Genomic DNA, 15,350 nt, shown 5'->3' on the forward strand with positions numbered 1-15,350 from the left:
GTTAAATTTGAGAACAATCATGACAAACCAGATGTAATTGAACCAACTTTTAGTTGTAAAACTATGGAAGAGACAGTTAGATTGAAAAATTCAGAAATTTTGTCAAATTTAGATTCAAAACTTGCACATCTGTCTTTTGATCGTAGAGAAGAAATAAAAACTTTGGTATTTTCTTTTAAAAATCTTTTTCCAGATGTGCCAAACAAAACCACTGCTGTTTGTCATGATGTTGATGTAGGAGATGCTTCTCCAATTAAGCAACATCCTTACAGGCTCAATCCACTCAAACTTGAAGTTATGAGAAAAGAAATTAAATATATGCTTGACAATGATATTATTGAGCCGAGTAACAGTGAATGGAGCTCTCCTTGTCTCCTTGTGCCAAAACCAGATAAAACCTTTCGTTTCGTGACTGATTTCAGAAAAGTAAATTCAGTCTCAAAATCTGATTCCTATCCGATTCCAAGGATAGACGATTGTATTGACAACATTGGTCAAGCAAAATTTGTGAGCAAATTTGATTTGTTGAAAGGTTATTGGCAAGTTCCATTGACACAGAGAGCTCGTGAAATATCAGCTTTTGTTACACCAGATGGCTTATTTCAATATACTGTAATGCCGTTTGGCATGAAAAGTGCACCAGCTACATTTCAAAGAATGATCAATAATGTTATAAAAGATTTAAACTGTTGTTATGCTTATATTGATGATCTAATTGTATGTAGTGATAGCTGGGAACAGCATTTAACACATTTGTATGATACTTTTGATAGATTGTCACAATCAAATTTGACGGTTAATCTTGGTAAAAGTGAATTTTGTCAGGCCACTGTTGATTATTTAGGGCATACAGTTGGCCAAGGTCAAGTGAAACCTATTGTGGCTAAAGTGGAAGCTATTTCCAAATTTCCTCCTCCTACAAATAGAAAACAACTTATGAGATATTTAGGCATGATTGGATTTTACAGAAAATTTTGTTCAAATTTTGCTACTGTGGTTCAACCACTGACTCATCTTTTACGAAAAGATTCTAAATTTATCTGGAGTGAAAATTGTCAAAACGCTTTTGAAAATAGCAAATCACTTTTAATTAATAGTCCAGTTCTGATTACTCCAGACTTTGAAAAACAATTTAAACTTGCCGTTGATGCAAGCGATGTAGGAATTGGAGATGTTTTATATCAAGAGACAGATGATAATGTTGAGAAACCTATATCATATTTTTCTAAGAAATTAGATAAACATCAGAAAAATTATTCAACTATGGAAAAGAGTGTTTTGCAATGTTGTCAGCACTTCAACATTTTGATGTATATTTGAATCCCACTGTATATCCTATTCTTGTTTGTACTGATCATAATCCTCTCACCTTCATACATAAAATGAGAAACAAGAATCAGAGGTTGACTAGGTGGAGTTTATTGTTACAGGAATATGATGTAATTGTAAAACATATTAAGGGTAAAGATAATGTAATAGCTGATGCTTTATCTAGAGCTTATTAAATCACTTTGTATATATTATGTATTTTTGTTCATATTATTCATGATAAGTTTTTGTTACACTAAAACTTCTTTTAAGGGGGGAGGTGTTATGATATTGTAATTATTATGTTTATTTATGTTGGCCTAATTTGTGTTGTATGGCCTGATAGTTGTTTACCAAATAATCTTATAACTGTGCAGTTTAGGAATGATTGGAACTTTCTAGAATGATCCTTATAAAAGATGCGTAATTTAAACTTCTACGTTATTCCAGAAACTTCCGTTGTAACTTTCCAGGATTTTCCACAATGTTCCATTATAGAGTGTTCTAGAATTTTCCATGACAACACTATATATACAGACACTAAAGTTAAACTCTCATAATTAAACTTGGACATAGACATTGATAGACATTAGTATTCACAGCATTTGGATTGACACTTTTATTCTACAAACAACATCATACTGGATTGTGACATTAGTAGTGAACGTAATATTCAAATTGGATTCCGAAAGATTTCCGAATACAGATAAAGATAACAGATTGGACTCATATTTTGACAGTTAAGTTAACAGTAATATTTGTGTAATACCTTTTGTAAACTTTTGTATATTAAATATTGTTAAATTTTACTATTGATTTGTGTCTTTTGTTGGCTACAATTTAAAGGCGATTTCTGGCCGTAACACGGTCAATATAGAGAGATTTCAGAATTTGGAGATGTATAAATGTTAAGCATAACATTTTTCATTTTGTAAATATTTGCGCACTCTATAATAAGCCAGGTGTAAAAACATTGTGTTACTTTTAAAATAATTACTTAAAATCCGTTACTATGTATTTTAAAGAAATTACAGTAAGAAAAATTGTACATTTTATGTGCATTCCCACCAAAACATAGTATTTATATCGTTATCTTTAAATAATAATTGTTGTATACATAAATGAAATTATCAACTATTTTTTCTCTACAGAGCAATTGCATTTGAATTGAAATCAGTATGTGAAAATAAAAACTGTACTGGAGTTGTTTGTGAACCATGCTGTAAGTTTTAAATAATCTTAAGGAGCATTTCATTATTTAATTATAGAAAATAAACGTATTATAAGATCATCAAGTTTTATCTAATATATTATGACGGTTGACTGCAAATAGAAACACTGACCACTTTTTAAGATACAGATTTGATCAGCGATATTTTCTAGAAGATACTAACTATACAAATAAACTTATCATATATCACAGGATTGAAATTTTGTATTTGCACCAAATGCACATTTCGTCTACACACGACTCATCAGTGACACACGAATCAAAAAAAGTTTAAAAAAAAATGTCAAATATAGTACGAAGTTAAAGATCATTGAGAACTAAAATTCCGAAAATATTTGCTAATGACATTAATGACGAGAACATGAAATAATAATGCCATAACATCAACTGCTAACCAAGATTCAAGATGTCTGTGTTTTCAAAAGCCAAAAATTGATTGAGTGAAAACAAAACAGGGTTACAAACCAAAACAGAAGGAAACACATCAACTATAAGAGTAAATCACCTGAGTGCAACAAAATAAAACACCAACACACATAAAACGAATTATTTGTTATCAACTGCCATATTCCTAACTTGGTGGCAAAGGCCAAATAAGAAGTGACAATTTAGAACCAAAACATGTACAATAGAACTGGTTGATTTTTCTATCCGTTGTTTGGGCAGGCGTTGTTGAAAAGTCATCTCTACCTTTGATTGTAAAACCTCCATTGATAAGGAGAAAAACAGGGTTTAAGTGCAAACCACATGATTTGCCATAGCGTTGCTATTTTCGTTTGAATGGCCCTTTGGTATCTTTCGTCTCTTTGGTGTATCTGCAAGTAAGATGGTACATGTGTATATACAACATGTTTACTATCATGTGCATCATATATTTTAAAGTTAATTATAGAATAACTAATCGAAGAATTCAAATAGAGAAAAATATTCAACGAGTGACTAAATAACACATTAAGTTGATGAATGCGCGTAGCGAATGAGTTTTAAAATTATCAGTGTTGTTCCGTCGCGAGTTGAATATTTTTCTATATTTAAATTCTTTGATTAGTTATTCTTTATATACATTGGCACATTGCGTTTTTTATGAAATTAAAGTAGATATTGTAAGGAACTATATTATGTACTACGCATTCACAGTTTGTTTTGATCCGACGTCTTGACAACGGCTAGTGTTGTATGACGTCAGAAGAGTGAAATAAACACGTTTATTTGACATATGAAAGTATCGGTTTTTATTTCAATGGGAATTTAATATAATTCATTGCTAACAATGTATAATATATAATTTTAATGATCCTGTACTTTCTGGCAAAGAAGGTACTATGTTTAAACATACCTTTTTAGTTAAATATGACCAAGTCATCTAATATTATCGTCATTGTATACCTTGTGTAGTTTTACAAATATATGGTTCAGGGACAAATATTGTTTTATGTATTTGTATTTGATCCTTTTGATTCTTGATTTAAACACTTAAAACGCTCTTCTGAATCACTTTGCTTACATTTATATTTCTTATTATGTAGATAATTCCCCTCCAGTTGTTAAAATTTCTGTTAAAGAGCCTGTCGTAATGGATGATAATGTAACTCTCACTTGTCATATAACTGCCTTGACTGATGACACAAAAATAATGTGGTTCGTGCAAAATGAAACGTTTTTGATAGCAATAAACAACAATGATAAGTACAAGGTAACAACCAGCAAGTCACAGCAGCTGTCTAACTTAACAATAACATCTGTTAGGCACGAAGACGAAATGAATTATACGTGCAAGGCAACAAATTTTATACAGACAGGGAAAAGTTATCCAATGCATTTGAGTGTATTTGAAAGTAAGACTTTATTCATATATGTACCATGCAAGTATGCTATACCAGTTACGAATACTACTTCTTTATTCATTCAATCGTGCTGAGAAAATACTTTTTTACATGTCATAAAATATTGTACAGACAACTTGACTTCATGCAAATATACCTGATTTTAAAAACTGATCGGTTCCAGAATTGGCAAAATAAAGGCAAAAGAAGTATACCGCTTTATAAAAGTCATACATCGATTGAGAGAAATTAAATCCGGAATACAAACAACAACCGAGTGTAACATATTAACTTAAAGAGGATGTATGTCATTTGTTTTGCTGAATATTGCTTTGTGTTGTGGAGCTTACATTACAATATGATTACATTTAAAATAACGAGATAGAAAGCTAGGTAAACATAAGTCAAATACGAATCGAGATTGACCTGCATTGAAGTACTGTAATTTTGATTACATCTTCATCTCTGGCTGATATTTTTCTTAAGGCGTTTATACCACAGCTTTTAAATTGTACGTATAATGATTCACTCTTAAAAAAACCTCAAATCCTAATTACAGCAATTAATTATATATAAGGGCAGTAAGAACATAACACAAATATTCAAATATTTGACAGAACACGCAGTTTTCAATATATGAAAGATTCCATCCGTTTCCTTATTGGGAACAAAATGTACTTTAGTTAGATAATATCCGTACAAAAAGTATGCACGCATATATAGCAGGACATATCCTGATGCTCTCAATGACCTTTTGCGATTTCCCAATTTTTGTAAATCCTGATTGTGATTTTACAGATCCTATTGTAAACGTTTCGAAAATTATTGCGGCTAAAGCTGGAACTAACACAACAATATGGTGTGAAGTGCCTACATCATCTAAAGTAACAGGTATCTCCTGGATAAAGAATGGTCGTGTCATACAAATTACAAATAGTACAAAATATGGTGGAGGAACCATATCGTCTCCTTCTCTGGAGATCTCCAACGTACAACAGGTGGAAGAAGGGAATTATACATGTCTGGCAACAAATCCGATAGGAACAGGGAATCAAACTGTGTTTTTGGCTATTGTTTTAGGTAAATTATTGAAATCAATATATTTCGTTTAATTGGTATCATTATAAGTATTGCAAATGTTTAATAACATTCGCCATTCAATATTATCATTCGACTATATTATCTGAGATGTTCAAGAAAATATCTTAGTATTTGTCATTAAAACGAACATAACCAAGTTTTAATTTATAATATTTTACATAATAACCTTTATGTAAATATTAGAAAGTTTGAAGATAAAAAAAACAGTTCATACGTAATGCCAACAAAGCATATAGTGTTGACTTAAATGTATGTTTCATAATATCTATCCTTTCTATTAATAGATCCTATCGCAAACATTTCGAGTGAGTCTGTTATACTGGGGAATAACATAACCGTATCCTGTTATGTTCATTTGTCAATTAAAGAGACAAAAATCACGTGGCTGAAAAATGACAAAATAATACAAATAAAAGGAAATGAGAAATATGATGCCGGAACTTTTTCATATGAGATATACCATGTGCAACTGGAAGATGAAGGACACTATACATGTCAAGCATCAAGCCCTATAGGAATAGTGACAAGTCAACCTGTATCCTTGAGCGTTATTACATGTAAGTCATCATTATAATATTTATAATAATTATTTCGTTGTATGCCACCCTTGCAATAGTAACGAAACATTATATTTTCTAATATAGTGGTCTATCAGTAGAACATACGATATTGGCCTTCTGCGTTCATGCCAAATAAGAGGTTATTATGTTGAACTGTTACACTATTGTCCAAAGTAAACGGAGATTTGAGCACTTGTAGACATGTTTAAACCCGACAAAATCATTGTTTTGACTTTTCAAATGAAGAGCCTGTTATTAAGTGGACATCATTCGTTGCTGTCTATCATATATGTTCTAAATAAATTGATTTACATATGAATCTGGTAGTTGGTGTGCTCGTTTATACTGTAACGTATTACATATATATATAAAATCACACTAAACGTTTAATTCCTGGAAATGATCTGATATTTATAAACTTCTCTTTTGCGGGAAATAATTCGGTAGTAAAAACAATGTATTTATCTTGTTGATTGAAAGTGTGTTCCTGCTATTTTAGAAATAATGTTAGGTTTATATCATATATAATTTATCGGGAAAAATCCCTACTAGCACGCGAATATCAACCACTTAGCTTGATAATTGTTGACATGAATAAGTAGCAAATTGATTTAAAAAATATATCGGCAATTATGTGTTAGTAAGATCAGATTTATTTTCGATACTAGATTTCTGCAGAACTATGTTTTCAATTTGTTCTTCATACGATCATACGATGTACTGTATGGCACGATATTTACTTTTATTCACCTTTTTGTTTGTTTTTTTCTTTGATGTGAAAAAACAAGAAAGTAATGATGAATTCACTTTCTGAAAATATTTACTTAAAGAGTGTCAAGTGTGTACTGAGAACAACTAGTTGAAAATCATTTTTCATTTCTATTATCAGTTCCAATCGCTAATATATCGGATATTGCACCTGCAAAAGCTGGAACTAACATTACTATATCATGTTATGTTCCGTCTTCGTCTAAAGCAACAAATATTACCTGGTTAAAGGATGGTGTTATAATAAATATCACCAGAAATAGGAAGTATGGTGGAGGAACTGTGTCATCTCCCTCCCTTCTTATTTACCACCTACGACTTGCAGATGAAGGAAATTATACATGTCAGGCAACAAATATTATAGACATAGGGAGGAGTCAACCTGTCTTCCTAACAGTAAATTTGGGTACGTTGTTTTCTTTTTTAGTAAAATATTATTATTAATATTATAATAACAATTGTTTGCTTGATGCACTAGGGGGAGAGGGGACTCGATGGCCAAGTAGTCTAAGTAGTTCTACTACTGTAATCAATAGTCAATTTAACACTGTGGTTGTGAATCCAAACCCCGCTCATGCGTTTGCACTCAATTCACATCTTAATTGACTAGAATTGTCATTAAAGTTTAATATTCAAGGAATCTAAACCAAGTCGAATACACAATGCAAACATTGTTGCGTAATGGTTAATGACAAAAAAATTGACTACATGTTTTCACTGGTAGTTTTGCTTAAGTACTAAATAGTCAAGCTATTCATTTATATTAATTTGTTATATCTGTATCAAAGCTACAATAAAAATATCTCTAAAAATGGAAATAATGCGTTATTAAATTACTTGGGTATGTAAGAATCTTGATTATATTTCTTTCTACATAGGTACATAGCAAGTAAATTATATAGTACATAAAGACTCGTGTCCGAATAAGCTTTAAAGCTTAATAATATGTTTTGTATTTGTTATTAAAAGTTCCACCAGTTGTTAGTATATCGGAGATCAAACCTGCTGTCATGGGAACAAATATAACTTTGATTTGTAATATAAATTCTTTGACTGAAGAAATAAATGTCACATGGTTTAAGAACAGTGTAATCTTAAATATACACGATACTGATACGTCACATACAATCGGAGGATCTGTTTTTCATCAAACCCTGACTTTAAATTTCCTTGAGGTAGACGACGGGGGAAACTATAGTTGTAAAGCTACAAATAAAGCAGGCGATGGGTTGAGTAAGCTTGTACATCTAAGTCTGTTTGAAAGTAAGTAGAAGATTCATTTATCGGTTAACAACTCTAGAATATAATCAATCAACATACTAATATTTAAGTGAGATTATAAATGTATAATGTCCCTCGTCATAATTTATTTTATTGTCTTTTTCAGATGTTACAAAGGAAACATCATCATTACATACCAGTGGAGCACACATATTCTCATCATATCCGTTATATTCAACTGAAACATTTGAGTCTTCGAAAACAACATACCTAAGTTCATATGAATCTCCAAAAAGGACATTGACTTCCACAAAAATCTTACAATCAATTAGCAAAATACCAGTACCAACAGCTAGTGTAAAACACATTGAACCAACTTATTTCGTGCAAACAAGTGCTACAACTTTATATAATATTCACCCTTCTTCAACCAGTTTAACACTACAGGTAATTTTAAAAGTTCATATAGCTGCAAATAATGAAATCCGAAGTTAAAGAGATGATATTAATTCAAATTGAACCAAAATACAGCTACTTTATAAATATGCTAAGATATGGTTTGAGTGCCAATGAGACAACTCTCCATTCAGGTCACAATTTGTAAAAGTAAAGTATTATAGGTCAAAGTACGGTTTTCAACACGTAGCCTTGCCTCGCATATAACAGCAAGATATAAAGGGCCCAAAAAAGTGTAAACAATGTTTATTTATGACACAAACGAAATATTAGAATCATTAATTTGAACAGCAGTTAAAGTATATTTGATATTCAAACCAAAAGTACTGAACACAAAGAATTAACCCGTTCATCACATTCGTTGTATTGAAATGAAACAAGCAATTCTTCGAAAACAACGTATATATGTTCCATGATTTCATGAATTTAATATTCAACAATAAGTCATATATTTAACATAGAGCATCCTTTGATTTTGTTTTGAATTATTTTTGAATAAAATATATATTGTTATTTGTAACCTAGACCCTTATTTTCAATTTCTGCTATTTTTTTATTTTTAGGCAAATAGTGATAATCGAACAAATGTAAATGCTTGGATTATAACGACTGTCATCATTTGTATTGTGGAAGCAATTGTTATTACCCTAGTCGTCTATATAAGATGGTAAGTTTATGTTAGACTGGCATTGTTTCAAAGTATATGCATATAGCTCTATACATCGTAGGGTACTGCTTCCAAGGGTTAACTAAACACATGTAACGAGGATGTATCACATTTGAAGTATTCTATAAAATAATATAAATCTATCTGGGCAATATATATCTAAAAAATATTGATAGGTTAAAATAAATCTTAATAAATTTATCAGGTTGATGTTTATCTTAACTTATGTAACCGGGGGATATCACTCATTGAACATTTAACAGATTAATACTAGTCTTAACACATGCACAATTAACATGGTAATATTAATCGCAACAAATGTTATAGGGAAATATACATCTAAATTTTACGTCTAGCATCTACATAAAGAAATGGTTTTAATATATCAATCTTATCACATTTTTCAGATGTTGACGGAACATTATCTTGTTAAATACTTGTACATTACTTTTTTCTTTACTTATTGCAATTACTAATGATAAGAACTGTTAACTGTCAAAGCGTTATCATAAACTGTTAACTGTACAAGCTTTATTTATAGATTTTGTTATAGACTATTATATTGAGTATAATTCTTTTTCTCCGACTTTTTTCAGCAAAGAAAAATGTAATTTGATTCAAATTATTGTGTGCAAAGAATTTCGCCTATAGGATAGTAATACTAATGTAACAATCTTTTGTAGGTTAAAAAGAAAACAGAATATTAAAGATGAGATGCACAGGTTAGTTGTTAAGTCTTTTTAAGCACGTTTCTTTAAAAAATATCTTTAATGAACATCGACTGAAATTGTTTTTTTCTCAAGTTTTATGGTTACAATCATACATTGCTTGCTATGCACATATGTAAGTGTGTTTGCTCTCAAACGTTTTCATGTCTTTGAATACAAGAATACTCGTCTAATCTGTTAATTCTCCTATTATTTCATTTTTGATCGTGTCCTAATATTTGATTATGAATTGTCACGACGTGTGATGCATAAATGGCAGAAGACGCATTTCTATTTTCGCATCTGCATTTGGAGTTCAACGTTATTCCGTCATATTCCTGACTTGGTACAGGTATTTTCTTATTTGGATTAAACCTGGCTATATATCTAGCTAAACATTTTACCTCGCATAAAATTCCATTATATCGACAACGATGTTGAAATAAAACAGACAGACATAATAGGTAAATATGTCAACAATATGAATACAGCAATCAACATTGTGTTATTTACTTAATCACAATAAAAAAAAAATTATGTAAACAAACATTTACCATGTCACAAATACAAAGAGGGGATATGCAAGTACAGAGTACGTAGTCTTATGTATAAAAAATAAGACAAAAAGTCATATATACAAAGCATTTTATCAAAAATGAAAGACAAGAACACAAATAATATACTAAAACAATAACATAATGACGGGGTGTATAAGTATAGAGCCATGTCATATAAGAGAAAAGAAACGTAAACGTACAATTACACAATAACGAGATGTATAAGTACATAGCCAAATCAAATTGATTACACCAGAATCGACTAAACAGTAAAAGTCATAGTCATAGTATCCAGAATCTATACTACAAGACAATCGTATATGGTTTGTGAAGTTGATACGGAAACGTATCATCATGGTCTTGCTACCTTCCTATGAACTTTTTTACAAAAAGAACGGGACGTTCTTAATCATACCCCTGATTCATAAACTTTCTACTCAAACACCGGTGACGTTTAACAAAGTCTGAGTAGTTGCTGCATGCTCTTGAATACCGAATAAGTTGGGACATGTATATCCCATATGCAGGTACAGTTGGTATATTGGGAATACGGAATCTTGGCTCACACCGAATGCTAAGATATAAAGAACCCCATAAATGACTACTGTAAAATAATTCAAACACGAAAACCAACTGTCTAATTTTTATGAAAAAAGAACGAAAAACGAGAACCACTTATGAACCACACCAACAAACGACAACCACTAAACATCAGGCTATGTACGTAGGTCAGGTGAATACGCATGCAGCAGATTTACACGGTTAAACAGGTTCCAACCATTTCACTAAACTGAAATAATATATGTTTATCAATACTAAATCTTTATTAGATGGAACTAGGTCAGTTAAACAGTTACTTTTAAAGCTTTTTTTTTTTTTTTTATCTTATACAAGAATAAAGCAATATTTCATGTTATAAAAATCATAGATAACAGAATTCTAAATGTGCACGACAGACGCGCGTCCGGCCTACAAAAGACAATGATGCACAAATCAAAACATTATAAAAAGGCAAAATAAAGAACCTAGTAATAGACCATCGAGAACTTTACTGGAAGGTTTTTCCTGATAAAGCTAAGGTTATCTATGACTTAGGTCAAAAATCCTTAGTATTTTTAAAATTCAAAGTGTTGTAAACAGATGATGTACAATTTTGACAATATCAATGATCATTTGTGACAACACACAGAAGTACTGACTACTGGGCTGATGAACCCGTCTAGAACCTCCATCAACAGTGGCATATAAATAGACTCATCATATATACCAGAATTAAAATAGTTAGAACTTAGTTTCAATATGAAAGACTCATTATTGACGATCAAATCACAACGTTAAATAATTACATGCAATATCCTTACTTTTAGGAAAATAAGAGATCAACAACAGGAAATGATGGATAATTTAACGTAAGTAATTTAATTTAAAAATAACTTAAGTCCATTTTAATGTCTATATGCCACTGTTCATTACAATTCTGTTACGAATAGGTATTTGTTTTAGAGATATCAAAATCAATGTGAATCAACCCACCATTTTTGTTTGAAAAGGCTTTTTCTAAGTCCGTTATTTAGTTCTACAAATTTAACTTTCTAACACTCATGTTTGATATCGAACTAATATGTGATAACTTGATCGTTCCTTTTTTACACATGTATGAATAGAATTCAAATTATCAGCATACAATATAAAGTGTTGCAAATCCATATTACAAGATCAAATATCAAATTATTATACCAAGTCGGAAACAACTGACAACGCCATCAAAATATAAAATAAGTTAAACAAAAGATATAAAGAAATTTCATCATACGACAAGTTGAACTACTTCATTAAAAGAACGATCTGCAGCTTTTTGACTGTCTACTTACTTCTTATAAATAAGTTGATCATTTCATCAAAAGAAATATAGAACAAAATCACTGAATCCGCTATTCCGAGGTTGATTCTTGCCACTATTTTTTGATGAAATTCAATAATCTGTTATCTTGTACTTTTGTTGAACAAAAAATAAACCATATAAATCAATTTTGAACGATTATATTCCTGTTAAAACTCTTCTGATATCTCATACGTGTATATATGTCTACATATAGAGATTTGATGATTGTTTATTCAAAGATTTATTGTTATCAAACAAATAGACCTATCTACATTTTATTTATATGCCATAGTCACACCTCACCATATCGTCTTCTTGTTTTCTATAGGATTCTAATGTAGAATCAAAATTATTTTTAAACGTTTTACAGCATTCAAAATGGTATAACAAAAATATTGAAAGTGCGCTTAAACCAGTTTCTCAACATGCTAAACGTAATATTTCTATATCAACAGTCAATGAAAAACATTTTCGCCTTGCAGTCGAATAAAAGTGAAAAGTAAATTAACAAACATATAGAACACCGACGTTATGATTGCTTTACGCATGTTTATTATATTATTCGTTAGAACTGAAGCATTTGGTACACAATGTAAATATGATATAGGGGCCAGCAGTATCAACCATCCATGAAATCAATTCAGCAACACAATTTTAATTCGTTTGATCAATGGTGTATGCAAAAAGGCCCACAACTGATCTGCGCGAACAATCTGTTTACATAAACTACAAATCTACCTAATGAATTATGAAATGGTCTTATGTTTATTTTGCTGTTTGTTTAAGGTTAGGACTACAAAATTGCAATGGGTTTCCTGGCTAATTGAAGTTAGACAATTCCGTCATAACTTTGTAAATTATTCCTTTTTATAATGCAATATGACTTATTATGAATTATTCATTACTAGGATCGGGACGCAAAGTGTTATATTGGGTAACGGAACGTAAGTAATTAAGTTACAAAAAAAGATATATATTCTAAAGAAAGCATTCAGTTGGTCTCACATTAATAGCCTTAATTTGGGAACACTTGGATAACTCAAATGAAGCGCTATATGGTGCGTCGACAGGTTAAGCTTCTCTACCTACTGGGCATGCATCACCCGCCATGCAGGTGCACATTCAAGCAAAGTGTCACAATCGAGAATAGGACAATTGTCTAGAATTTGCATTACTTCACAATCGGGAATACGACACAGTTCAACTAATTCTAATGGGATATTTCTGTGTATATATATTATAAACATAAAGGAGTAGGTTCGATAAGACCCCTTTTTGCCCCAAAATTTAGCAGTTTTACAAAGTTGTAAAAACGCAATCTTTTAGCTATTTATTGGAAAGAAGAATGCTCCTGCTACACAAATATGGGCTGTTTTTGACTATACAATGCACATATATCGGGTACTAACATCATTAAGTCGTGCTAAATTACTGAAATCTTCACAATTTTAGCATTTTAGTTAAATCTTAGACGGTTTCCGTCTGAAATAAATGTGGCCGCATTCGTGTTCATTCAAAACATTGAAATATAAGTTGTATTTGATGATAATACATTACATATACAAAGGTTGGGGATGAACACGGATGCGGCCACTTTCATTTTTGACAAAAACCATCTGAAAAGTGACGTTTTTTTGCATATTTGATTGATTTTTCATATTTAAGCTTGAATCGGAGCGTTTTTTTAATGACTTAATCAGTTAAAATCTTTTACATAAACTAATTGAATCAATTGAAATAGATACTTAAGTGTTTAAAAAGTGTTCAAAATCTTTCGTTAGATGAACCTGAAATTTGAGCCCAAAATCGGTCCTTACGGTACCGGACCTACTCCTAGCGTTTACTTAATTGTAATTTAGAATTAGAAATTGTTTCACTATGTATTCAGTTTATGGTTTTACTTTCTAACTATGATACTCAAAGGTATGCTTGAGGATGTGTTGGGTTGTTGTCTCTTTGACACATTGCCCATTTCCATTCTTGATTTTATAAGGTGAATTAAAAAAAAACTTGAATTTTAAATTGATACCATAAGTAAAAAGAAAATAAGCTAAAAAGATTTATAGGTTTGACTTCATTTCGAGGTACAAATGTATGTGATATTTAAAATATGGCGGTAAAAGGCTGACTCGGACCTTATATTTGCATTTGTATTACTTGGGTTTCAAATTGAAAGAAAATAAATCTATTGTCTGCTTAAAATTTTGACAAATAATCGCTTATGAGAAGAAGAGGTCTTATATGAAAAGAAAAATAAATGGGGGTTATTGGGCAAATGATTTCCTTTGTGTTGGAATGAAAAAATCCAAGGAGTCCAAACATCTGTAAACAAATCTTACACCTCACCCAAGTACATCCGTAAATTTGTCAGACTTTGATGATATTAAACATATAAAGAGGGAGACCAAATAAGGAATAGAGCAAACTAGAAATCGATAAACAATAGGCAATATCAATTGTTGTTAGTTCACATACATTGCCATATGAATGAACAGGTAAATAGATATAAGAAGATGTTGTATGAGCGCCAATGCGACAACTCTAGATCCAAGTCACAGTTAGTCAAATTAACCATTATATGACAAAGTACACCGAACATCAAACACACATTATGGAGGTTTAAAATAAAGGCAACAGTAGTATACCGCTGTTCAAAACTCATAAATCGAAAGAAAAAAACAAATCCGGGTTACAAAACTTAAACTGAGGGAAACGCATTAATTATAAGAGAACAACGACACAACATTAAAATGTAACACATACAGAAACGAACTAAGCATTATATAAAATCAAATGAGAATAACAAATATAACATCAAAACTAAATGCATGACAACTTTATAGCTCGCACTGTACGCACCTTAACTTTTCGTCATAACTATGACATTTGTGACAATTTATGTACATGTCTTTATCAGTAATAAGTATAATTTAGCACATATATATGAAATACTTTCTTATATTGAAGCAATTAGACACATATGGTATTATGTTTTGATAGGTATAGAGGAACGCCAAGTTTTATAATGGACAACGGAACGTAAGTGATTGGTTGTATTAATAAAGGCAC

The 15,350-nt window shown here is 30.9% G+C and overlaps 1 protein-coding gene across 6 annotated transcripts in view; it reads left to right on the top strand.

The window, feature by feature from the left end:
- The window catches only part of LOC143075277 (cell adhesion molecule DSCAM-like), a 43,842-nt gene that overhangs the window by 12,606 nt on the left and 15,886 nt on the right, over positions 1-15,350 (top strand). For 5 of the 6 annotated variants that reach the window (XM_076250650.1, XM_076250648.1, XM_076250647.1 and 2 more), the window contains exons 6-17: positions 2,460-2,530; positions 4,066-4,374; positions 5,161-5,442; positions 5,748-6,020; positions 6,913-7,197; positions 7,761-8,054; positions 8,179-8,459; positions 9,032-9,135; positions 9,819-9,857; positions 11,767-11,808; positions 13,190-13,225; positions 15,282-15,320. In XM_076250650.1, coding sequence (XP_076106765.1) covers positions 2,460-2,530; positions 4,066-4,374; positions 5,161-5,442; positions 5,748-6,020; positions 6,913-7,197; positions 7,761-8,054; positions 8,179-8,459; positions 9,032-9,135; positions 9,819-9,857; positions 11,767-11,808; positions 13,190-13,225; positions 15,282-15,320 — 2,055 coding nt within the window. The remainder of the gene's footprint in view (positions 1-2,459; positions 2,531-4,065; positions 4,375-5,160; positions 5,443-5,747; positions 6,021-6,912; positions 7,198-7,760; positions 8,055-8,178; positions 8,460-9,031; positions 9,136-9,818; positions 9,858-11,766; positions 11,809-13,189; positions 13,226-15,281; positions 15,321-15,350) is intronic. The other variant, XM_076250651.1, reaches the window with a different exon arrangement.

Source organism: Mytilus galloprovincialis, chromosome 5, assembly GCF_965363235.1.
Source record: "Mytilus galloprovincialis chromosome 5, xbMytGall1.hap1.1, whole genome shotgun sequence".
Classification (NCBI taxonomy): domain Eukaryota; kingdom Metazoa; phylum Mollusca; class Bivalvia; order Mytilida; family Mytilidae; genus Mytilus; species Mytilus galloprovincialis.